Source organism: Gekko japonicus, unplaced genomic scaffold (genome assembly GCF_001447785.1).
Source record: "Gekko japonicus isolate JY-2015 unplaced genomic scaffold, Gekko_japonicus_V1.1 scaffold957, whole genome shotgun sequence".
NCBI classification, from domain to species: domain Eukaryota; kingdom Metazoa; phylum Chordata; class Lepidosauria; order Squamata; family Gekkonidae; genus Gekko; species Gekko japonicus.
Genome location: NW_015162507.1, coordinates 437,061 through 462,304, shown reverse-complemented (window position 1 = coordinate 462,304; position 25,244 = coordinate 437,061). Strand labels below are relative to the sequence as shown.

General features: G+C 48.9%; 2 protein-coding genes across 2 annotated transcripts in view; one reads left to right on the top strand and one right to left on the bottom strand.

Annotated features, from left to right (window-relative positions):
* LOC107106056 (CMP-N-acetylneuraminate-beta-galactosamide-alpha-2,3-sialyltransferase 4-like) overlaps window positions 1-15,266 on the top strand; it is a 107,339-nt gene extending 92,073 nt beyond the window's left edge. The window contains exons 7-9 of the mRNA XM_015406142.1: window positions 1,690-1,818; window positions 12,616-12,762; window positions 15,144-15,266. Coding sequence (XP_015261628.1) covers window positions 1,690-1,818; window positions 12,616-12,762; window positions 15,144-15,266 — 399 coding nt within the window. The remainder of the gene's footprint in view (window positions 1-1,689; window positions 1,819-12,615; window positions 12,763-15,143) is intronic.
* A 5,068-nt stretch (window positions 15,267-20,334) lies between these two features.
* LOC107106057 (homeobox protein orthopedia-like) lies at window positions 20,335-25,146 on the bottom strand. The gene is made up of 2 exons (XM_015406143.1): window positions 24,809-25,146; window positions 20,335-20,859 (listed from the first exon to the last, which is right to left on the bottom strand). The coding sequence occupies exons 1-2, from the start codon at window positions 25,144-25,146 to the stop codon at window positions 20,772-20,774; spliced, it is 426 nt and encodes a 141-aa protein (XP_015261629.1). The 3' UTR covers window positions 20,335-20,771.
* Between the last annotated feature and the right edge of the window lie 98 nt (window positions 25,147-25,244).

Here is a 25,244-nt window from a genome sequence, read left to right as displayed (position 1 = left end):
ATGCCTGGCAGGACATCTCTGCTCTTCAGGACATGCGGAACTGTAACAGGTTTTGCAGGACACGGATGTTATTCGGCAGAGAGTTCTATCAGGTTGGAGCCAGGGCAGAAAATGCTCTGGCTCTGGTTGAGGATAGCCGGATATCTCTCGGGCTGGGGACCACCAGCAGATTTTGATATAATGACCACAGTGCTCTCCTGGGGGTACACCAGAAGAGGCGGTCCCAAAGATACTTGGGCCCCAGATGGTTAAGGGCCTTGAAGGTCAACACCAGAACCTTGAACCTGATCCGGTACTCTACTGGAAGCCAATGCAGCTCATGCAGTACTGGATGGATGTGTGCTGTACGCAAGGTCCCTGTGAGGACCCACGCAGCCACATTCTGTACCAGTTGGAGTTTCCGGGTCAGCCTCAAGGGTAGGTCCATGTAGAGCAAGTTACAGTAATCCAGTCTGGAGGTGACTGTTGCATGGATTACTGTGGCTAGACTGGGGCGAGACCGGTAGGGAGCCAGTTGCCTGACCTCGTGCCGCTGGAAGAATGTCAGTCTGGCAATAGCAGTGACATGGGCCTCCATTGTTAAAGAGGCATCCAGGATCACACCCAGACTCCTGATGGAAGGTGCCAGTCTCAATGGCACGCCGTCAAGAGCTGAGAGCTCGCATCCCAAACCAGGGTCTCCCTGGCCCAGCCACAGAACCTCCATCTTAGAAGGATTCAGTTTCAGCTGGCTCTGTTTCAACCACTCCACTACAGCCTCCAGTCCCTCGGCCAGGTTTCCCGGGGTGGTGTCTGGCCACCCGCCCATCAGCAGATAAAGCTGGGTGTCATCAGCATACTGGTGACAACCCAGCCCAAACCTTCACACCAGTTGGGCGGCACATATAGATGTTAAATAACATTGGGGAAAGGCTTGCCCCCTGAGGAACCCTACATACTCAGGGGTACCTAGGTGACATTCTCTCTTCCAGCATCACTCTCTGTCCCCAGCCTTGGAGAAACGAGGTAAGCCACATTAAGACTACCCTGTGAACTCCTATGCTGGCGAGATGGTGGGTCAGAGGATCATGATCGAGCATGTTGAATGAGATCTAGCAATAACCCACCTCGATCCAAGTGTCTGAGGGCGACCAAAGCCATCTCCGTCCCTTTCAAACGGTACGGAGTATCTGCCTTGTCTTGCTATTTTCCCCCCTTTTTTTGCTGTGATAAGTCAACTGATCCTGCGCAGAGATGCTGATAAAAGGAGAGGAGTAACCAATAGCATAAGACCCCTGAGAGACGCATTGTGGCTCTATTGACATGAATTGTGCAGCAGATAAAACTACAGGTTCCATAATCCCTTGCAGGAAATGATGGCTGGGCATATGGAATTTGTATAAATCCAGAAAAAGCCTTACAGTGTGCTTCTCCAGTATCTAATGTGCCTTTATCACTGTTGTTACCACTTTCCCTTCTGAAAGATAAGGTTTGTAGTACTTTGGAAAAAGGAAGGGGGCAATAGGAAGGAATGGGGACATTTTTGTCCCCTATGCAACCGTCCTCATTGAATGTTCTCTGGATTTTTTGCGAGTTTCTTAGGGACAATTGCAAAAGTGTTTTTTCAAATTCATGGTCATCGGGTGTGCGTGGGGGGCTTAATATGTGTTGCACATCACGATTTCTGAGTTCCTTCCTTGCCTCCTGTAGATTCTGACCGGGTTTTGGCGCCAACCCCCTATGGAATGGAAGGGCAAAGCCACCCACTTGCGCATAATGAACCCCTATGTTACCTTCGAAGCTACATTCAGATTCCTCCAACTGGACATGTGGCCTCGGGTAAGGACTCTAAACCCTTTTTCTTAAAGCATTTTATGGCTATAGTATAAGGCTGAGTGTATTCCTTACACCCACTCCCCCAGTTCTGTGTTGTGCAGCTTGACTCTTCTTTTTGGGGTGGTGTAACTTTTCTTGCTGTAGAAGAAGAGGGCCATAACGATCTGAGTTGTTGGCTTGCTTCTGCAAACCTCTGTAACTGGGATCCCCAATGCTCTGCCTGTGGGCAACATGGTACTCCTAGTACTTTCCTAGTACTCACCAAGTATTTTTGGAAACTGGATGGGCCCACTTGTCCAGCAAGGCTTTTGATTGTGTGTCACAGATAGTAGCTGTGCAAATTCTCCAAGTAATTCTACACAAAGATAGAAATAGGGGAACGGTGGCACAGAGGATTTATCCTCTGGTTAACATCTGAACTGAACAGAGTTGCTGTCAGTTCTAACCCGCACTGGTGTGAGCTACCAGCCTTATCCCCAGCTCACCGTCCACCCAGCGGTTCGAAAGCTTTGGCGAGTAGATAAAATGGGTACCACTCCTTAGAAAGTGTGGACACACTAAACCCCCGTAGGGGAGGTGTTAGCCTGCGAATGGAATGTCCAGCTTGTAAGCTGGGAAGCCTGATAAAAAGACCTCTTCGGCATTAAGAAGCCTGTAATGGGCCAATCCGGCCAGGCGGTGGCAGTGCGGCGCTACGATTCAAAGCAGCCTGGGAAGAACCAACGTCATCAAGCCAAGCCGAAAAGTGAATGCCTCCGGAACACGTCTGAAGCCTACAGCTGAACAAAAAATCCCCGTCGGCTGCAAAATGTGTGCAATTTAAAGAATTATATGTTGTCCTCCCTTTATTATTATGATTATTGTTTCTAAATGGTCTAATTCTAGAATAGCTTTAGCCTAAAAATATTTAAATTAGCCAACTAACCTGGTAATGAATATCCCACTCGTCAGGATGTGTGTCACTTCCTTCCAAGGTAGTAGTCAAGTTACAAATCGCTCACATTACATCATTATATAGCGGAACCCAGGGATTGGAGATCTGATTGGCTGGGCAGATTAAAAGAACATTGTTGCAATGGCAGCTGCCACCACAGTGTTGACTTTATCCTCTCACTCCTCTTTCCCGGTGTATTTTTAAAATTACCTCCTCCTCCCCTGCAGTTGGCCTTCCTCTCTGTGTGTGTCTCTGCCTCCGGTGGCAGCCATTTTGTGGTTGTTCCCACCACCCTGTGCCAGAATTTCAAAGATGCCCACAGGCTTAGAAAGGTTGGGGACCCCTGCTCTATAACTAGAGCCAGTTTGGTGTAGTGGTTAAGAGTGGTGGACTCTAATCTGGAGAACCAGGTTTGATTCTCCACTCCTCCACCACATACAGCCAGCTGGGTGACCTTGGGTCAGTCACAGGTTCTCTCAGAGCTCTCTCAGCTCCACCTACCTCACAGAGTGTCTGCTGTGGGAAGAGGAAGGGAAGGAGATTGTCAGCTGCTCTGAGGGCTCTTCCGCATTGTCATTTTCGTCACTCGTTTGTCCCTATTGCTTTGAGTTCCTCCCCCCCCCCCTTTCCACATGTGTTTTGCTCCCTCTGGGACTACTAGAGAAAGCAGAACACATTTTTTTTAGGGGGGAACCCTGAAGCAATAGGGACAAAAGACTGACAAAAATGACAATGTGGACTTCTTCTTCTTCAAGTTGCCCTGCCAGGTCTCAGGGTTTGACCTGTGCTTTCATGGGTTTAGCCTTGTTTTTAGGGTTTGCAGAGGAAGAACTAAGATGCTGTTTTCTGCATGGCTCAAAGTGTCTTAACTATTAGCTCTGCTCCATATCCAGCAGCTGCCATCTCCTGATCCACCAGCTGCCATCTCACCAGGATCCACTCACTGACCGAGACACCACCGTATAGCTTCTAGGCTTCAGCCTCTGAGTCTCAGGGGCTTCTTCAGAAGACTTGCTGGTACTTCCCAGAGCTGGTGCAGTGGTCGGAGTTGTAACACTAGTAATTTATTTATTTATTTATTTATTTTATTTTTCACATTTTTATCCCACCCTCCCCGCGAGCGGGCTCAGGGCGGCCTACAAGGGGCAGAACCCACGCAAAACATAATAAAAGCAATAAAACCATTAAATAACACAGATAAAAAATAAAGTGCTCCATGAAAACAGAATGGTCCCCGAATAAATCTCATGATGGTAACAGTCAATTCTTTGGGGGTGATCTTGTCCTGTAGTTGGTCCCAAGTAAGTCTGGCGGTACCAGTGCCATGTGGTGTTGTAGAAGATCTTCCTGGGGCCATCCCTAACCCCGTTGTTATCCACACCATTCGTGGTGGTGGCAGTGGCGGCCCCTATACGAAAGCCTGGCGGAAGAGCTCCATCTTGCAGGCCCTGCGGAACTGCATAAGGTCCCGCAGGGCCCTAATCTCCTCCGGGAGCTCATTCCACCAGGTAGGGGCCACCACCGAAAAGGATCTGGCCCTGGTTGTGGCGAGCCTTGCCTCCTGGGGGCCTGGAATCACCAGACAGTGTTGTGACCCCAACCGAAGTGCTCTTGGGGGTATATGTGGGAAAAGGTGGTCCCTCAGGTAAGTCGGATCCTGGCCATGTAGGGCTTTAAAGGCAAGTACCAGCACTTTGAAACGGATTCGATATGCTATTGGCATCCAGTGCAGCGCTTCTAGCCCAGGCTGGATGGGCTCCCACCAGGCCCGTAGCCTGCGTGGGGCCCACGGGGCCTGGCTTCCCTGCTGGTTTTGCGGGCCCCCTCCCCTGCTCCCCCCTCCCCCGTCCCAAATCAGCGCTGCCGCTGCCGCCACCTCCTTCTCTGGCCCTGGCTGTCAGGGTCCCGGCTCCGGCCACAGCCCTTCCTGCCTTGGCGGCGGCCCGCCTATCACTTCCAACCCCCGCCCCCGGTGGCAGGCCCGCCTCCCCGCCTGCCCGAAAGCGGGGGCTGACCAGCCGTACAATGGAACTCTCCGCAGCCGCAGCCCGAGAGGGGAGGAGAGGAGAGGCGACCCTGGCAGCAACAGGCAGCGCCTCTGCCCGCGCGCCTCCGAGACGCAACGCAGCTGGCTCTCCTCGCCACACGTGCGCTGGCTGTGCCACTCCGCTCTCCGAGAGGCCTTTCTGGGGCCTCTCAGAGAGCGGACTGCAAAGAGTTCCATCGTCCTCTGGCCAGTCAGCCCCTGCTTTCGGGCAGGCGGGGAGGCGGGCGCGCCGCTGGGGGTGGGTGGGAAGCGATAGGCGAGCCGCCGCCAAGGCAGGAAGGGCTGTGGCCTGAGCAGTCAGGGCCAGAGAAGCAGTCAGGGCCAGACCCTGAGCAGTCAGGGCCAGACCCTGACAGTCAGGGCCAGAGAAGGGGGGAGGGCATTACGCCACTCCCGGTGATGTGTGTGCGGCGCGCGCACTTGCTTCGTGCGCACACACACACACTCCGCCCTCCCCTTTCCCCAGGGCCTCCCCACTAGGAGGGCTTTAGCTACGGCCCTGGCTCCCACTTGGGGAGACCCATCATCAGGCTGGGCGCCGCATTCTGCACCAGCTGCAGCCTCCGAATCTGCACCAAAGGCATCCCCATGTAGAGAGCGTTGCAGTAGTCTAGCCTCGAGGTGAACATCGCATGGATCCATCGCATGGATCACTGTAGCCAGGTCGTCACGGTCGAGGAAGGGAACCAACTGCCGAATCACCCTAAGATGATAAAATGCTGATCTGGCAGTGGCTGCCACCTGGGCCTCCATAGTTAGGGAGGAATCCAGGCGCATTCCCAAACTCCTAACCTCCGACGCTGGCACCAATGATGCCCCATCGAAGGTTGGGAGAGTGTTCCCCAACCCCGATCCATTCCGACTCAGGCACAGGACCTCCAACTTCGCTGGGTTTAGTTTCAGCCAGCTCAGCCTGAGCCACTCAGCTACTGTCTGTAATGCCCGGGTCAGATCTTCTGGGTTGGAGCCCGACTGGCCACCGAACATCAGATAGAGCTGGGTGTCTTCTGCATATTGATGGCAACCCAGCCCATAACTCCTGGCATTCTGGGCAAGGGGGCGCATGTAGATGTTAAACAACATTGGGGAAAGCACTGCCCCCTGAGGCACCCCGCACTCAAGTGGGTGCCTCCGGGACTGCTCCTCTCCTATCGCCACCCTCTGTCCCTGACCTTGGAGAAAAGAGGCAAGCCATTGAAGAGCGAGCCCCTGTATCCCCACGTCGGCGAGACGGTGGGTCAGCAACTGGTGGTCGACCGTATCAAACGCGGCCGACAGATCCCGCAGAGCCATCTGAAGCCGTACTGGGTCCATTTGGCTCTGTGGCCAAGCTAAAATCTGCTCGCTGCCTAAACAGGGTTGGGGTGGGACATTTAGACAAGCCTTCAGGGCAAAGTGGTCTGACCATGGTACTGCTACTGCAGTAATTCGGTCCACTGTAATCCCCACCGCGAAGATCAAGTCGAGCGTGTGCCCGGCCTGGTGCGTGGGGGTCGACACAAATTGAGAGAGTCCCAGTGCCGCCATGGTAGGAACCAGGTCTGCAGCTCAGCTGGAGGCCGCATCATCGGCATGGACGTTGAAGTCACCCAAGACCAAAAGCCTAGGGTTCTCCAGCGCCCAGCCTGATGCGGCCTCCAACAGGGATGGCAGGCTACTGGCCGGTGCATTAGGCGGTCGGTACACTAGCCAGATCGCCAAACTCTCCACGGTCTCCAGCACGAGGCCGACACACTCCATGCCCGTGATCTCCATTGGGGGGGAGTGCCCTGAAGGAGTAAGCCTCCCGAATGAACATCGCCACTCCTCCCCCTTGCCCCTTCGTCCGCGATTGGTGTAGGACCGAGGACCCGGGTGGGGCAAGCTGGGAGAGAGCTACCATCTCCCCATCCCTCACCCAGGTCTCGGTCATACACGCCAGGTTCACCTGCTGTACCCTAATGAAGTCCCGAAGGACTATCGTTTTATTATGGTCCTCGATGGTCCGCACTGCAACTGAGAGACTGGGGGTCAGCTCCTCGCCTGGCTCTATAACTCATTGGGGGATCTTGGGCCGGTCATTCTCATTCTCATTGGGGGATCTTGGGCCGGTCATTCTCTTTCACCCTAACATACGCAGGTGCCATCATGAAACAAGCAACTTATGGTGACCCCAGCAATGGGCTTTCAAGGCAAGTGAGAAGCAGAGGTAGTTTGCCATGGCCTTCCTTTGCAGAGTCTTCCTTGGTGGTTTCCCACCCAACTACCGACCCTGCTTAGCTTCTGTGATCTGACAGTATAGGGCTATACCATGCCGTCTTCCCTCCTCAACCTAACATACCTCACAGGATTGTTGTAAAGATAAAATTGGAGGGGGCACACCGTTTATGCCATCTCGAGCTCCTTGGGAAAAGAGTGGGGTAAAAATTGGACCTGTAATTTTTTGGAAGTGCTTTGAAAATCACTGTGATGGAATTTGAGCTCGTTATTCTTTGGAGGACTTGGCGGTCCTCCCCTAAGCCAGCATGGGTTGCCATATTTACTCAAAAGGAACATTACCCAAAACTTCAGGTTGCCAACCTCCAGGTAGAGCCTGGAGGCCTCTCGGAATTACCACTGATCTCCAGATAGCAGAGCTAAGTTCCCCTGAAGCAAATGACTGCTTTAGAGGGTGGACTCTATATCCCATGGAGATCCCTGCCCTCTCCAGAAATTCCCCAGCCAAGAGTTGGCAACCCTATGTAAAGGTGATCCTCCCCACATGGACACGGAGCTCGCTGGATGACCTTAGACCCGTCCCTCTCTGTTAGCACAAGGTATCTGTCAGGATGTTTGGGAGGAGTAGAGGGAGAACCGTGCAATGCTCCCTCTAAACTGGGGAGTCTTGTGAGCAAAATTTCTACTTCGTGAGCTGTTGGCATTAAAGTTGTGAGTGAGCGATTTGGCTACTGCATAAATGAGTTTGCTCTGGAGCCATCCTTCCTGAGCTAAGACAAAAATGTGTGAGCCGAAGGCTAAAAAACTGTAAGCTAGCTCACACTAACTCAGCTTGGAGGGAACATTGGAACCGTGTGTGCTGTCCATTGCTCCTTGTAAAAGGCTGTGCAGAACGAGAATGTCAACAGTGGAACCGTAGTGCAGGCTGGTGTGTGTATGCAGGACATTCCAGAAGAGATTTGTCTCTGACGACTGAGGCTTTAACACCTCCATTCAAAACACATTTACTTAGAAGGGGGTCCCTGTGGGGCCTTCTTGCTAGGAAGCTTGTCTAAATTCCAGAGAATCAGAACTAGCTAAAATCTGCATTTGATTGACAGTAACCTCCCAAGCATAGCTGCCCCCAAAGTCACTCCCGAGCCTCGCCCTCCAGCAGGCTGCTATTCAACCCCGGCAGCCATTCACAAGCACACTAACACTTTCTAAAGTGGTGCAAACTGTTACAAATCCTCTTGAAAAGTGCTAAGTGTATGCTGAGACCCTGGAGGGTTAGGCTAAGTTGTTTAGCAGTTGCTGTTGCCCGGTTGCCTTCCTTTTAATGGAGGGTTGTTCTGTGTGGGCATGTGTCTCGGTAAAGGTCCTCATGGAGTTTAAATGGATTCATGGTGGGTTTTTTTGGATTTTTGTTTTGTTTTGCATCTCTCGTTCTCTCTTTTTGCTTGTTTGTTTGTTCACGCCTGCAAACTGGAAGTTAATGCGCAGAGAACGTTTATGCAGCACTAGGACAGATGATTCAGCAAAGCAAATCATGCCAAGTGGGGCTTGGAAACCAAAGCGGCATGGCTCACATCATGCCAAGTGGGGCTTGGAAACCAAAGCAGAAGCAGGTCTCATGCAAGCCGTGTGCTTGACGTCTGACTGTCCTTTGGCTGGGGGCACAGCCTGCCTGTTGGCAAGAACAGGGTCTGAGAATGCACTTTCAGAGTATCTGCATTGGCCTTGGGGCCCAAATCAAAGTATAAGAGCCCTGCTGGGTCAGACCAGAGGCCCACCTAATTTGTGATTCTGGGCACGTGTCTTATACTGAGCCAGAGCAAGGCATGCCAATCTCCAGGGGGAGTCTGGAGATCCCCTGGAATTACAGCTGTTCTCCAGACTACAGAGTTCAGTTCCCTTGGAGAAAATGGCACCTTCAGAGGGTGGAAGATTTTGGAATCTTGCCCTGGTTAATACTTGGATGGGAGACCACCAGGGTGTTGTAAAATAGTCAAAAGTGTTTAATACTCAGACTATCAATGGATCTTGCTCTATTGGAAAGAAGAGATTTCTTTGCTTTTAAAAACCTTTATTTCTAAGGGTAAAAGGTACACGGGATAACTACAAATAAACATAACACTAACAGCTACATTTTCTAAGCTGTCTATAGTCAACACTAAAACAGAGATAATGGAGAATCTGTCCTTCTTCTCGACCCCTAGAAAGGAAGTCACCTGAAACAAACAACCAGTCTGTATCACAATAGAAGCTACTTTTCCCGGGCTAATTCCCCATTGGCTTACTGCCAGGTATCCCTTCCAGGTCAGTCTAAACAATAGCAATACTAGGAAAAACAAGTTAACCCTATAATGGCTGGATTGTCAGACCTTGTAAACACATGCATTTCCAACACAGGGTTGCTACAGAGGCAGGCAATGGCAAACCACCTCTGTCTGTCTCTTGTCTTGATAATCCTACGAGGTCTCCGTAAGTTGGTTGCGACTTGACAGGACTTTCTGCCACCGAATACCAAGCAATTGGTACTTAGAGGTATAATGCCTCTAACTCCGCAGCTTCCATTTAGTTTTCATTTATCCAATGGTAGATCTGTTCTCTTTAAATTTGACAACTGTCCCCTTTAAAGGCATCCAAGCCTTTCCCATGGCAGCAGTAAGGGAATCCTGCTTTGGGTGAGAGGTGTTTTATTTTGTATGTCTTAACAGAGAATGGGTGTTACTTAATGGGATTAATGGTAGAGTAGAGATTTGAGCTGCGGTGGCTCAAGTAGTTAAGACGCTGAACTGCAGGCTGTGGAAGGTCAGTAGTTCAGCAGTTCAAGACCCAGGTGCCGCAAAACAGGGTGAGCTCCTGTCTCTAGTTCCAGCTCCTGCCAACCTAGCAGTTCGAAAGCAAGAAATTGCAAGTAGATAAATAGGGACCACTTCGGTGGGAAGGTAACAGCGTTCCGTGCGCCTTAGTGTTTAGTCATGCCAGCCACATGACCACGGAAATGTCTTCGGACAGCGCTGGCTCTTCGGCTTTGAAACGGAGATGAGCACCGCAACCCTAGAGTCGGATTCGACTGGCTTTCGAGCAAGGGAACCTTTACCTTTACTAGAGATTTGTGGGCTGTGGTGGCTCAAGGGGTTAAGGCGCTGAACTGCAGACTTCAAGGTCGGTAGTTCAGCAGTTCGAGATCCGAGTGCTGCATGAAGGAGTGAGCTCCCATCTCTGGTCCCAGCTCCTGCCAGCCTAGCAGCCTGAATGCAAGAAATTGCAAGTAGATAAATAGGTACCACTTCAGTGGGAAGGTAACAGCATTCCATGCACCTTGGTGTTTAGTCATGCCGGCCACATGACCACGGAAATGTCTTTGGACAGCGCTGGCTCTTCGGCTTGGAAACGGAGATGAGCACCGCATTCCTGGAGTAGGATTCGACTGGCTTTTGGGCAAGGGAAACCTTTACCTTTATCTTTAGAGATTTGAACCCAGCTCTTTCCACTCTTCATTCAAACATATACAGCAAAATGAGTTGGTACTGAGGCGGTAGAATGGACCGCATGCACCACTTCAGATGGCAGGTGAGGGGTCACAATTTTCAACATTCCGCATCATTAAAAAATTCCTGGAAAATGGCCATCTAGGAGAGAGATCAAAAGGTGTCAAACTCATTTGTTATGAGGGCCAGATCTGACATAAATGTCACTTTGTCGAGCCAGGCCACATGTGCCCAAAAAAAACGTAATGCCAGATACCGGAGATATAAACTGTATAAAGGACAGCAGCTGGTAAGGGCCGAGCTGGTGTATCCTCACTGCAAGGCCTCATGGGCTGGGAAGGGGTGCAAAGGAAAATCCATATGGACGGACTGGAGAGCCAGCAGTGCAGCACTGGGCAGATGCTCCCACGCTGCTGCAGATGAGGTTGTTCTGTCATGCTGAAGCTGCAATCAGAGTGGCTTCACCCACTCCCCCTGAGCAGTCCTCCTGTTCCCTCCCTTGCATTAGTTGCTCGCGGGCCACATAAGAGCCCTGGATAGGCAGGTTCCAGCCCCCGGGCCTTATGTTTGACACCCCTGAGCTAGAACGTTTCCACCTGATGCACTATTTTTTTTAAAAAAAATCAGGGAGTTATTACATTCAGCCTTGTTCCCTTTCCTGTCCAGAAGTTAAAACAAGTCTTGTTCGCAAAAGGCTTTTTCAAAAGCATTGTGAGATGGCTGAGCTGCATTTTATAGGCATGGTTTTAAATTACTGCTGGATTTTCAAGAAATGTTGTTTGCTCTGCTCCTTAATGGATAGATGACCTTACATTCTTCATTTGGCTGTGCGTTGCTTTGGACATTTGATAGCAAGACAGCCAATCTGCCCCATAAATACGCAATAATAAGCAACCACATCTGGAACAGTGGGTTGTGCTGGATGTGGGGAGGTCAGGACTTGTTCTCATGAATGGGTTGGATCCAGCCCTCCTCCGAGGAGCATTCCTCCAACCTGAGTAGTTCTTCTTCCAACAGATGAGCCACTTAAGTTGGAGGAAGCCTTTTTAGACTGGCACAAGGCTTCAGACTTTTCTCAGTGGAGTGGTAGGATAGGGGTAGGATCCAGTCTGTTGTCTCAACTTGTGGTGGGTACAAGGAAGAAAGCTCATTTTCTTTCTGGCCAAGCATGGGGGGACTTGTGAAGCAATGCACAGAATTCAGCCTAGGAACTAGAAGCCAGGGAGATTCTCCTGTATGTATTCCCAAGTATTCTCAACACAATGTATGCATAGAAAGAACATGATAGAAAGTGGTATTTTGTCATGAAATGACTCGGGAGTATTTTTATTGGGGAGCGGTGGCACAGTGGGTATATCCTACTGTCTTAACATCTGAACTGCGTTGGTTCAAGCCCCGCGCTGGTGTGAGCAGCCAGCCTGTTGTCCCCAGCTCATTGTCCACCCAGCGATTCGAAAGCTTCGGCGAGTAGATAAAATGGGAACCACTCCTTAGAGAGGGTGGGCATGCCAACCTCCCTTGTGGGAGGGCGTTAGCTGACGGTCGGACGTCCTTGGTCAAGGCTTGTAAAGGCGAAACAGCTTCCCGGCTACAAAAAGAACGCCTGCAATGGATGTTCCGGCCAGGCGGTGGCAGTGTGGTGATTGACATACGGGTCCTGAAGCCTGGCCAGCAAGCAGCCGTGCCGGAAAATGACAGAGCCAGCCAGAAGACGTCTACACCGGGCAGTGACGGCGCGTGCAATTAAAATGAATATATGTTGTCTTCCCTATCCCCTACAAACATTGTTAGTCCCTTGTCTATATGGAGTAACTGTACATCACTTTTGAGCCCACTGGGGAAAGCGATTAATAAATGGAAAGTATTATTATTGGTAAAATGCACGGCAAGAGGAAGACCCAACATGAAATAGATCGACTCCACAAAGGAAACCACAGCCTTCAATTTGCAAAGTCATTTATTGGTAGAATGTTCTGGAGTTCATTCGTTCCTAAGGTTGCTGTAAGGCAGAAGTGACACGAGGTCACATAATACACACAAGATGTACTAATTCCCTTTCTAAAAAAAGGTTTTGGTTTGCAATAAAAAGTATTTAAAAAGCAACCTGCCTGCAACAGAAGGGTTGTTGATGCTTCCTTTTCCTCCAGAGATATTCCACCACTGGCCTAATTGCTGTGATTTTCGCCCTCCACCTGTGCCAGGAAGTTAACATTGTGGGGTTTGGCTACCCGCCTGAGAAGAACAGAACCTCCCCGCTGCACTACTATGGCATGGATCACTTGACAAAGAACATGGTAAGGACCCTCTTTAAGATGCACTGGGCTAACGGGATCCCTGGACTGGGAGCCAGAGTACCTTCTCAAATCACCTCTTCTCAAACCAGCCAACTTCTCAAACCACAGTCTGTGTCTGAGGAAGTGTGCGTGCATACAAAAGCTGATACCTTGAATAAACCTTTGTTGGTCTTAAAGGTGCCACTGGACTCAACCTTTGTTCTACTGCTTCAGTCCAATACAGCTACCCAGCAGAGGTCCATCAGTGGCTATTAGCCACAAGGTATAAATAGGGACTCTGGGGCAAATGATGCTCTGTCATCTTGGTGCTTGGGGGGGTCAACAGTGGGAGGGCTTCTAATGTCCTTGCCCCACTGGTGGACCTCCTGATGGCACTGGTATTTCTGGCCACTGTGTGATACAGAGTGTTGGACTGGATGGGCCTTTGGCCTGATCCAACATTGGCATCTCTTATGTTCTTATGTTCACCTGGCACAATCGCACAGTCCAGTTATTTCAGCTTGACAGAGCCCTTTCAAAGTGAGGAGGACTATATGTGCAGGCTTTTTTTTTAAGCAGAGTGCATGAATTGTTTTGTCAGGCCAACAAAATGAGAACTTCTTTTGGGGAGAGGACTTTGGAGTGTGCGTGAAATCCACATTGCGTTGCCAGGTTCCTTTCACCCGCTGGTGGGGGGATGATGTGGGGGGGGGGAGATGTTCCGGTAGTGGGAAGTGACATTGCCCCCCCATTCCCCCCAAAACGTGCCTGTGTCACCTGGAAGTGACGTTGGGGACGTCAGAGGTGACACTCTGGACTTTGGGCAAAACTCTATGGTAAGATTGACATCAAACCATAGAGTTTTACCCAAAAGTCAGAACGTCAAAAAACAAAACCCAATGCTGCTGACATGCCGACATCACTGAGGCAGGCACGTTGTGTGCGATGTTGCTGTTTGGGGGGGGGATTCCCTCTCGCATGCTAGCTGGCCACTGGCGGGCAGGAGTCCCCCGACCCCACCGGGCAAATGGCAACCATAGATCCATGCCCTCACGAATCACCCCCCCACAGAAGTCCCTAGCTCCCATTAATTGTGTGAATGCAGTCTCTGTGCTCTGTTTTTTTTTTCTTCCTGTCCTGCTTGATAATGCAAAGAGACTAGAAGAGAAGTGGAAGGAGGCATCTAGGATTGAGTCATAAGCAGAGAGAATGGGTGATTTTCACGTTTCGTCAGCATTCTAAAGCTTGTTTCCCATGGAGATCTTTCAGGGATCACTGCAAAAGGCATGAAACTGTTTGCCTGTTCAACAACAGCAGTTTCCTAAATATGCACAGTTTTCTCTCAGCTTTCTAATTGGCTAGTATTGCCCAGGTGACCAGCATAGGACTCATTGCCCTCACTCTGTATTAACTGTGTTTGCTATCAGTAACAGCAGCATGTAAGCCAAGGCTGATTGGCTAAATATCACCACAAAGGCCAGGGCTGATTGGGTAGGATCATTTCGTAAAGGGGAAAGAAACCCTGAGTAAGGGAAAATAATGGTACCAAGGTTGAGGTAGATCAGGGAATTAAGCACTGTGAATAGCTACTGTCACTCTGAAGACTGAAACGGGTGGCTGTATGCAGCCCTAGATGTGTCACAGTAAGCATCCTGAGAGAGCCAGTTCGGTGCAGTAGTTAAGAGCACAGACTCTAACCGGGTTTGATTCCCCAGTCCTCCACATGAAGCCAGCTGGGTGACCTTGGGTCACTACTAAGTTCTTTTAGAGCTATTCTCTCACGGGCAGTTCTTGAGAGAGCTCTCTCAGCCCCACTGACCTCACAGTGTGTCTGTTGTGGGGAGAGGAAGGGAAAGAGGAAGGGAAAGGAGCCGCTCTGAGACTCCTTCGGGCAGTGAAGTGCGGGGTATAAATCCAATCTCCTCCTCCTCCATCGTCATCAATAGGTCATCAATAGGTCCTGGGATGGGAAAAATAGCTTCCAGTGTGGTACCCATTGTGACCACAGGTGGCTTTTCTGTTGGTTCCTTCAGGAGCTGGTTCTGTCCCTGTGGAAACCACTGCTTGGCTATGGCCCATTCTGCATTTAGCATTTGCTCTGCTGTTTTACCAAACCTACACTGGAACAGAAATTGCCCTCTACATTGCGTGCCACTTTCACTTCCTCTGATCTCGCGGTTTTATGGTACCGTCTGCTTAGATTTATGGCCGTTTAATGGCTGTTCCAGGGTAATTCTGCAGTCAGTATGGGGTTGGCCTGGGGTATTTGAATGTGGTGTTGAGCCACATCTTTTTCTGTTCCAGTGTGGTTTTGGTAAAACAACGGAGCGAACACTAGATGCAGAATGGCCTATAGCTTGTGTGGCTCAGTTAAAATAAAAGGCACTCGTTCTCTTTTGCAGATTCGGACACACAACCTTACAGCAGAGCAGAAGTGGCTTCTGAAGATGCAGGAGCGGGAGATGATCTTTGACGTGTTGCGCCCTCCTACTTCCTGGGTCTGGGGACCCCGGCCACAGTGGTGACCCCCACCTTTTTTGATGACACTGTCATAGCCGTACCATCTTCAGTGTTACAGATTGTCACTTTTTGGCTGGTTTTTTGCCAGTTGCTGAGCACGGTCAATGGGCAGAGCAACTTCTGCTTCCTTCATTCTTCATTTCTGTGTACTGGAGGAGACCTGCTTCCCCAAACCTGTGTGCTGACAGAAGATAACCTGCTGAATTCTGCTTGGGCTCTTTAAAAAGGGTTGCAGTGAAAACACTGGGAAACCAGGGGTGGGGGTGGGGTGGGGATGTCGTTCATCTTAGTAACATCATTGAAGTCTGGATGACCTGAGTGCTCAGACATCTTGGACAATTATCACAGATATTTGGGGAAGAAAATGTTTTTGTGAATTCTGCCCTGTTTGTCAATAAATGCAAAATTGTTTTGTTCTAAGTATGGTGTGGACTTCTTGGTTCTGCTCTTCAATTTATGGTCACTTTGATTAGTGTAAACCGCCACCACTTGTCTCTTGGGTGGAACGAGCCGATACCAGCCTGTCAGGGCTAGTTTTGGGCAGGAACGCACAGGAACCGAGTTCCGGCTGGCTCCCAAGTTGGCCACACCCAGCAGGAACTCATTAGCATATCAGGCCACACCCAGCAGTAGAAACTCATTAGGATTGGCTACATTAGGGGTGTGTGGCCTAACATGCAAAGGAGTTCCTGCAACAAAAAAAAAGGCCCTGGGTTTTGACAACAAACAAGGTAAACAGAATAAGAAGCAAAAGGTGGGTGTGGCTGGATGACCACACTTCTGGTAACATGGGAATGCGGCCTAATATGCTAATGAGTGGTGCAATCAGGGGTGTGGCCTAATATGCTAATGAGTTTCTGCTGCTGGGTGTGGCCTATTATGCTAATGAGTTCCTACTGGACTTTTTCTACAAAAAAAGCCCTGCAGCCTGTTATCCCTGGGACAGAACGTCTTTGCTGTCTGTTTTGGGGCCCAATTCGAGGTGTTGTTTCTTACTTCGAAACCCCTTTGCATGCCAGGACCCCAGTGCCAGCTGTGTTCTTCTGTGCAGTATTCACTTGACAATGACAATACATGCAGACAAAAAAAGGAAACCAGAAGTGGCGGCTTCAGTTAAGTTCCAATGATTTCGGGTTGCGGACATTTTCTCAGTAGTGATTTCTGCCGACGTCCTCCTCCCACTGCATACCCCTCTTTCCCCCCTGTGTTGCGCCTGAGGATCCACTAAATCCCCAGGAACAAAATTTCAGGGGGCTTATTCAGGTTGCAGTGGATAGGGTGAACTGGAGGAAATTGGCACCCCCTCTTAAAGAAACCACAGTTGGATACTGACCACTGCGTTTGTACATCCCATTGTGAGAATCAGGAGCTGGGATCGTAAGCTGAAGAGCTGGGTCCAGCTCTGCATACACAGCATGGTTGTGGAGAGGGAGCAGAAGAGAGCACACTGGCTTTGCCTATGTGTTTAGCATATGCTGTGCAACCTGTACATGTCTAGGCTCTATCCTTATGTTCTGTGAATCTTGGAAGAGTAGTGTTCCGATCCTGGGGATTTTTAGTTCAGCTAATCACTGCTGTTTCACTAGCATTTGGGGGTTGCTGCTGATTGCTTCTTTTACTTTGCTATATTTTATTTTATTTTATTTTATTGCATACTTTACAGAAGGAACAGAGTATTATTCACCCAAAGGGGTGAATTAGAACATTAAGACAAACAGAAAGGATACCCTGTTCTCTGTCTTAATTTTCTACTTTACTGTCTTTAGATACAGGGCGATTTCTCACTAGAGCTGCCTCACAGCACAGCCACCGTTTGCCCCAACACAAACATGTCAATTTCACACCCGAAGCTCCGGGGCTGCATTTTGACTCGGGGCTTCGCCCGCTTTCCTCCGCAGTTTCGTGATTCTGGTTTTTGAGGATCATGAAACTGCGGAGGAAATCGGGCAAAGCCCCAAGTCAAATTCAGCCCCGCAGCCTCGGGTGTGAAATTGACATGTTTGTGTTAGGGCAAATGGCGCTGTGCTGCGAGGCAGCTCTAGTGAGAAATCGCCCATGCTCAGTGTGGCATAATGCCCAACAACAGTGTGGCATAATGCCCTGCAGCCTGTTATCCCTGGGACAGAACGTCTTTGCTGTCTGTTTTGGGGCCCAATTCGAGGTGTTGTTTCTTACTTCGAAACCCCTTTGCATGCCAGGACCCCAGTGCCAGCTGTGTTCTTCTGTGCAGTATTCACTTGACAATGACAATACATGCAGACAAAAAAAGGAAACCAGAAGTGGCGGCTTCAGTTAAGTTCCAATGATTTCGGGTTGCGGACATTTTCTCAGTAGTGATTTCTGCCGACGTCCTCCTCCCACTGCATACCCCTCTTTCCCCCCTGTGTTGCGCCTGAGGATCCACTAAATCCCCAGGAACAAAATTTCAGGGGGCTTATTCAGGTTGCAGTGGATAGGGTGAACTGGAGGAAATTGGCACCCCCTCTTAAAGAAACCACAGTTGGATACTGACCACTGCGTTTGTACATCCCATTGTGAGAATCAGGAGCTGGGATCGTAAGCTGAAGAGCTGGGTCCAGCTCTGCATACACAGCATGGTTGTGGAGAGGGAGCAGAAGAGAGCACACTGGCTTTGCCTATGTGTTTAGCATATGCTGTGCAACCTGTACATGTCTAGGCTCTATCCTTATGTTCTGTGAATCTTGGAAGAGTAGTGTTCCGATCCTGGGGATTTTTAGTTCAGCTAATCACTGCTGTTTCACTAGCATTTGGGGGTTGCTGCTGATTGCTTCTTTTACTTTGCTATATTTTATTTTATTTTATTTTATTGCATACTTTACAGAAGGAACAGAGTATTATTCACCCAAAGGGGTGAATTAGAACATTAAGACAAACAGAAAGGATACCCTGTTCTCTGTCTTAATTTTCTACTTTACTGTCTTTAGATACAGGGCGATTTCTCACTAGAGCTGCCTCACAGCACAGCCACCGTTTGCCCCAACACAAACATGTCAATTTCACACCCGAAGCTCCGGGGCTGCATTTTGACTCGGGGCTTCGCCCGCTTTCCTCCGCAGTTTCGTGATTCTGGTTTTTGAGGATCATGAAACTGCGGAGGAAATCGGGCAAAGCCCCAAGTCAAATTCAGCCCCGCAGCCTCGGGTGTGAAATTGACATGTTTGTGTTAGGGCAAATGGCGCTGTGCTGCGAGGCAGCTCTAGTGAGAAATCGCCCATGCTCACCTATGTTTCAAAGGCTCCATTGATTTGCTGGTGATTTTCTATATTGCCTTAAGAAGCCTTGGGTGTAGGGTTACCAACTCTGGGTTGTGAAATTCCTGGAGATTTGGGGTGTAGCTAGGGGAGGGTGGGGTTTGCGAAGTGGAGGGACCCCAGTGTGGCATAATGCCTTAGAGTTGGCCTTCCAAAGCAGCCATTTTCTCCAACAACACTATTCTCTGTTGTCACGAGATCAGGTGTAATTCTAGGAGATCTCCAGTCCCAACCTGGAGGTTAGCACCCAGACCTGGGTATCATTGTAATAGGTGGGGGGGGGGATCTAAGTTCTCTGAACGTTGAAAAAAACAGAGAGACAGATCTGCTTTTGACAGTTATTTTTTTTAAAAAACCCTTTGGGTGAAGTAGCACCTTGAGAGCATGGGGCCATGGAAAGTGATAGGAATAGACTCCAATGGTTAGGATTCAATGATAAAGATATGGACATCATAAAACAAAGCCCTCAGTACTGAATTTGGATAGTACCTTGTTGAGGGCACAGCGTGTATGGTTTCTCCAGTGTTCTTTGGCGTTCCCTTCTCTTGTGCTGTTCCAAGCTACTTAAAAGACCTAAACAGCCCCTAATTATGGCCCTTTCTGCACCTGTATTTTGCCTCAGTTTCTGAGCACATCCTGTTCTTCCATTCTGCGTTCCCTCCCACTTCTACTTCTCCTTGTGTCAGGGCCTTTTCTTGTTTCTGCATTTGTTTTACAGGAATCTGTATTCAGACCGCTTCCAGCACACTGTTTCCCCACAGCTACCAAAACTCCCTTTGCTGCGATTCTTTGTTCTCATCCACTTTCGAATCGCTAATCCTTTCTAAAGTAGAATTGTTTCTGCAGGTATTTAAGTGCTGCCCACTGCCCCTCCCCCATTTCCGCCTCTCTCTCTTTAGGTTGATGGTCCCTCCCCATTCTGTTTTCTTTCCCTCCTTCTTCAAAGACAAAACGGGACGTGTCCTCCCGCTCAGGCAAGCTTTTAAAAAGCCATAGAGAGCACAAGAAGGAATCAGTAAATATAAAGAACTAGGGGATTCCCTGCTCCCAAACGTGTCAGTCTTGCATGCGTCGGCCTGGATTTCCCGCTCCCTTCCCTTCCCTTTTGCAGAATCACAGAGGGAGGGAGGGAGGGAGGGGTTGGCAGCCAGTTAGCTCAAAAAATACAGGTTTTGCTTATAGATGCAGAATGCATACAGAATACACAAATAAACAAACTGGAGGGAGGAAAAACCAGTGCAGAGGGAATGCATGCAACTCTGAAGTCAACCCTTAAGGCTTGACTCCTTGGATTCTCCGGAGCAAGCTATCAGTGCAGAAAGAGCCACTAAGAAGAGCGTTCATGCTTGCTCAATTAAATTATTTTCCCTCAGCCATACTGGAAGGCCAGTTTGCAGGCACAGTGTATTCAGACAGTTTGTAAATGTGGATCTGGTCAGCTTGCGTCTTTAGAACATATTTTATTGGAGTATGAAATCTGGTCTGATTTGAGAGAAAGGGATTTGTCCTCCCTCTTAATAGGCTGCGTGGATTTACCATCTCAAAAAATTGTCCAGTTTTCCCTTGTAGATGAGGATTGAAAACTACTTTTGCAGTTGCTAAATATTTAGCTGCGGTAATTCCTTATGGCCACTGGTGGGGGATGGGGGGGTAGAGTTGCAGATTCAGTTTGGGAAACTCCTGGAGATTTGGGGGTGGAGCCTGGGGAGGACAGGGGCCTCAGTGGGATACAATGCCACAGAGTCCACCCTCCAAAGCAGTCATTTTCGAACTGATCTCTGTAGTCTGGAGATGAGCCGTAATTTCAGGGGATCCCCAGGTGCCATCTGGCGGTTGGCATCCCTGCCTACGAGAGGGCTGGATCTCGGTCTGTTCAAGACCTCCGAGTCAAAAGAACAGTAACCTCAGAATCAGCACTGGGAGGCCAATTTTGAGCTGAAAAACAAGTGGTGGGTAAAGAATTAGTGGCTTCTCTCTCGTTGACTTTGATCTGCTCAAGCCTTGCCTGGCCAGGGTTGCTTGGGGTAAAAAAAAAAGTCCCTGCCAAAATAAAAACATTGCAGAGATCTGTGTGCTGCACAAAACTGTCAGCTCAGTCGGAAGGGAAATCACATGGTGGTGGTGCATGACATCAGTTCCTCTTGAACTGCAAGCCACCGTGTCCAGGACTTCCTGTGCCAGTAAGACAAGGAGGGCTTCTTATGAAGAGAATACCTCCTGGCAGCCTTGCTTTCAGGTTCACTTCCTCTTCTGGTGCCTTTTTCTGTCCGCTCTTTGCACAGTTTTCCAGGGCTTGTGCGGCAAAGGAGTTCTCCGTGTGAGAGGGCTTTTTTAAAAAAGAAAAGAAAGAAAGAAGCTTCACTTGTCTTTCTTCCTGTCCTGGAGGGGGCATTTCCCCAACATGCTCGAGAGAGGGGCCTTCTGCCTACTGGTATTTGTCACATTATCTTTGGTTGTGCTTTTCCAGACCCGCTTGATAGCCAGAGAGCTCAACCCCTGCGTGCAGGTAGGTGGCTTTGAAATAAGGACGGCATCCTCTTTCCTCCGGAGCTTCTCCATTGACTCATTCTGACAGCTCTCCTAGTGAATTGGAGTGCTGGTTTCTCCAACCTCTTCTCTAAATGTGTGGGAAACAGGCGGAGGTGAACTTGAACATAATGTTCCTCCATCTGTTCTTGTCTGCTCTATGGGGGGTGTTCAGAGGGCCAGCAAAGGCGTCTTCAGGAGAGAACATAATATTATGCCATGCAACTGGTGGAAACTTATCATCTAGGAGGAAAAGGCTAGAGTTTATAGGTGGTGCTGGGGCAGCAGCAATCTTTATTTTTTATCCCAGTCTTCCTCCAAGGAGCTTAGGGCAGGCCTCCTCCTAACATTTGATTTCACAGCCACCCTGTGAGGTAGATAGCTTAGGCTGAGAACCAGTTAGGCTAGAACAGATTTGAGAAGCTCGAGTCTTTTTGTTTCTCGAAAAATGTCCTTTATCATTTGACAAAAGAAAGAAGTTGGGCAAATCCCAAGCCTGTCTGTAAGATATGATTTTTCTCAACATATAACTAGAATAAACTCTCTTTTAGGAAGCCAAACCCCCATGCTGGGTAGTTTTTCTTGCTTTCCAATATTGTACTACTAATATTATACGTATTACTTGTACTACTGCTGTTAAATGACGCCTTAGAAGATCCATATTTTTAAATTTTAGTTCTAAATAATCCCAGGACTACTATTCCAGGATCACTAGGAATTTTGCTATTAAATTCTCCTGTGATTTTGCAGTTTTCCTAACAAAACCCTTTGATCTTTGAGCATTTGCACCAAATATGAATTTAGGAACCAACATACTTCTTGGAATGGCAGGCTGTGCCCAACATGACCCCTTAATGTCTAAGTGTAAGCACTTGTATGGCTGTATCCTTCAAATGCACTCAGAAATTTAACATAGATCTCCAGGAAGATAGATTTGGGTGATTAGCTGTGTCGATCTGAAGCTGTAGAACAAAGTTTGAGTCCAGTGACACCTTTAAGGCCAACATAGTTTATTCAATGTATGAGCTTTCGTGTGCATGCACACTTCCTCAGATACAATGAAATGGAATTTACCAGTCCATACATATAGGCAGAGGGTGGGCAGTAAATTAGTATGCAGCGTAATGAAGATGTTTATCAGATTCAGAAATAACAAGCTTAGTTTATATGGTTACCGTGTAACAGAGTGAAGATGTTTTAACAGATGCAAAGACCCAATAAGAATAACAAGCTAAGTCTACATGGTCACCATTTGTTTGGAATCAATTCTGGGGGGAAACACAGAGAAGCAAATAGATATGTCAAAATTGGAGACTGATGTATCCTTCTTAATTGTGTAGTGCTAAGAGTAATTAGGAGCTGCGGTGGCTCAAGTGGTTAAGACGCTGAACTGCAGGTTGTGTAAGGTCGGTAGTTCAGCAGTTCGAGACCTGAGTGTGCCACATGACAGAGTGAGCTCCCGTCTCTAGTTCCAGCTCCTGCCAACCTAACAGTTTGAAAGCAAGAAACTGCAAGTAGATAAATAGGTACCACTTCAGTGGGAAGGTAACAGCGTTCCATGCGCCTTGGTGTTTAGTCATGCTGGCCACATGACCACGGAAATGTCTTTGGACAGCGCTGGCTCTTCGGCTTTAAAACGGAGATGAGCACCGCAACCCTAGAGTCGGAGTTGACTGGCTTTCGAGCAAGGGAACCTTTACCTTTACCTAAGAGTAATTAACGCAGACCTCCATGCTTGAGAGGCAATGAATCGTGCGTAACAATATGGTCTCAGTTGACCCCCCACACACACTGGTAAATTCCATTTAATTGTATCTGAGGAAGTGTGCATGCACACAAAATCTCATACATTGAATAAAACTTTGTTGGTCTTAAAGGTGCCACTGGACTCAAACTTTGTCTATAGATCTCCAGGGATTGTGATGCTGAACCTTAACAATGGCAAGACTAGCATATCATACTAAAAATATTTTAGGAGACACTCTCCAGCCCCTCAAAAAGTCAAAATTGGGACAGTGATTGGGTGCCAGAAAATAGGTATTGTTCCTAGAGCAGGGGTCAGCATCTTTTTATGGTTAAACAGCCAAACTATATCAACATTCAGAGCATCAGCTCAACAAAGTGCCAGTAACTGAAACTTAACATTACTTAACAACTGGACATTACTGATAATTGACCCGTTGATCAAGAATCCATAAAGTTTCTACAGCCTAAACACTAGTTGTTGTGAGACTTTTATTAGGAATTGGCACATACAAGTCTCACAGGAGCAGCCTGCGTGGTTGTTTCAGTACGCTGACATAAATCTATGCATGGTTCATACTTATTGGCCACTGGTCACCTCTATCATTTGCCTTTCTGCAAAGCATCTCAAAGTCCCATAATTTCCCTCCTGCACATACTGATTATTCTAGCATCCCAATTACCTCTCCAATATGCCTTAATCTCAATATTTCTTTTTCAAAGTACCCTATTGGATTCTGTACTCAGCCACATATGACTCTAGAGGCAGAGGTTGCAGGCACCCAGTCCTAGCTGCCAGTGCCCTCCATTCATTGATTCTTCCTGAGACTTAAATGTATTCCTTCATCTCTTTTAACTTATCTTTGCAGATTTAAGGGACAGAAATTTACTTTTAAAAAAGGTGCTGTTCTGATTCAATCTGTTTCAGTCATCATCTCTGAGTAGGTGTTAGATGAGCATATTCCAGCTGCCTAGATTTATTTGTGAAGATGTATTCCGTTTATAAAGATTTATTCTTGAAATGTAACAGGAATAAAGGATGGAGTTGCCCCCCCCCCCTTTCTTCCTGAATGCAGCAATCTTCTTTGTCCATCTTAACACCTCCATCCTCATTTAGGCCTGCAATAAATGTATGAATTTTAATTAAATCTGCATAGACTTGTAAAAGAAAAATAGCTGTGGATTTAACAAAGAGAGCATTTGTCTTTAGAGGATGCTCATATGTAGCATTGCAAGCACACATTTCAAAAGAAGCATTCTGTCCAGTGTACGAGAGGAGAAATACATCTAAGAAAAGCATTAGAAGAGGTTTTCTGTCCTGTGTTGGAGGGAATGCCTGTTAATATGGTACTGGAAGAGGCATTTCCTCCAACATGAGACACAGTGAGAGGATGGAATGCTATTCCTAGGACAGTGTTAAGAGAAGTTATTTCCTTCTCTCTCTGAGAGAATCGGGAATGCTTCTTCGATGATAGCAGCAGAAGAGGTCTTCCCTCCTGTATATTAGTGAAGGTGGAATGCTTCTCAGAAGCCAGCTGCCAGATATGGATGTATAAGTACTTAGATTAAAACGTCTGACTAAAAATTGATTGCATGCTAAATTGGGACCACCTTTGTAATTGACCAAAAGATCGTTCATTGATTAATCTTGCTGCTCAATTGACAAGACATTGCAACTATAAGATACAAGGGGTGGACCCGCGATACTCGTGGGGTGGGGGGTTGGGAGGGAAGCAGAGCTCCAAACGGAGCTCCAAAGTCAGAAGGCGGAGGAGGAAGCAGCAGGAGGAGGTAAGTCCCCCCCCATCCTGCCGGTTCCTCCCCCGCCCACCCCCGCTCGATCTCCCCCCTTGGCCTGAGTAAGTTTCATGATGCGTTATGGGTAGTAATCACAGGTCAGACGGCTATTAAATTACTCTCGCTTGGGGGAGGGGGCAGGATTGTGGCCCTGCCGGGTGGGGGGGCGGAGTGCGTGTGTGTGTTGGGAGGGGGGGTGTTCCTCCTACCGGACGCGGGACTCGCACATGAAGATGTCCGGATAGTGGGTCTTGGCGAAGCTCCTCTCCTGCTCGTTGAGCTGGGCCGGCGTGAAGCGCGTCTGTTTTTGCTGGCCCTGCTGCTGGGCGCCCTGGCTGGGGTTCTGGCTCCCCGGTTGGCCCTGCTGCTTGTCCGGGTCTTTGCCGGGCTGCTTGTCCAGGTCTTTGCCGGGCAGCAGCGTGGCCCCTTCCACCAAGTCCGAGTTAGGGGCCAGGTCGCCCGGGTGGCCGTCCGACTCCGAGCCTCCGACGCCCAAGCGGCACTTCACCGCCTCCCGGTGGCCCAGCAGCTCGGCGGCGTCCTTCATCCCTGTGGAGGCAAAGCAGCGGCCCGCCGCGGTTCAGTGTCCCGGCTCCCGAGCCCCCCGGCGCTGCCCTGAGGCCCGGAAACCGCGCGCTGCCCCCA

Excerpts from the sequence above, each read along its gene's own strand:
- LOC107106057 (XM_015406143.1), bottom strand. The coding sequence starts at position 25,146 with ATGAAGGACGCCGCCGAGCTGCTGGGCCACCGGGAGGCGGTGAAGTGC. Across the intron at positions 20,860-24,808 it reads ATGTGCGAGTCCCGCGTCCG|CCCTCTCACACGGAGAACTC; the intron begins GTAGGAGGAACA and ends TTTTTAAAAAAG.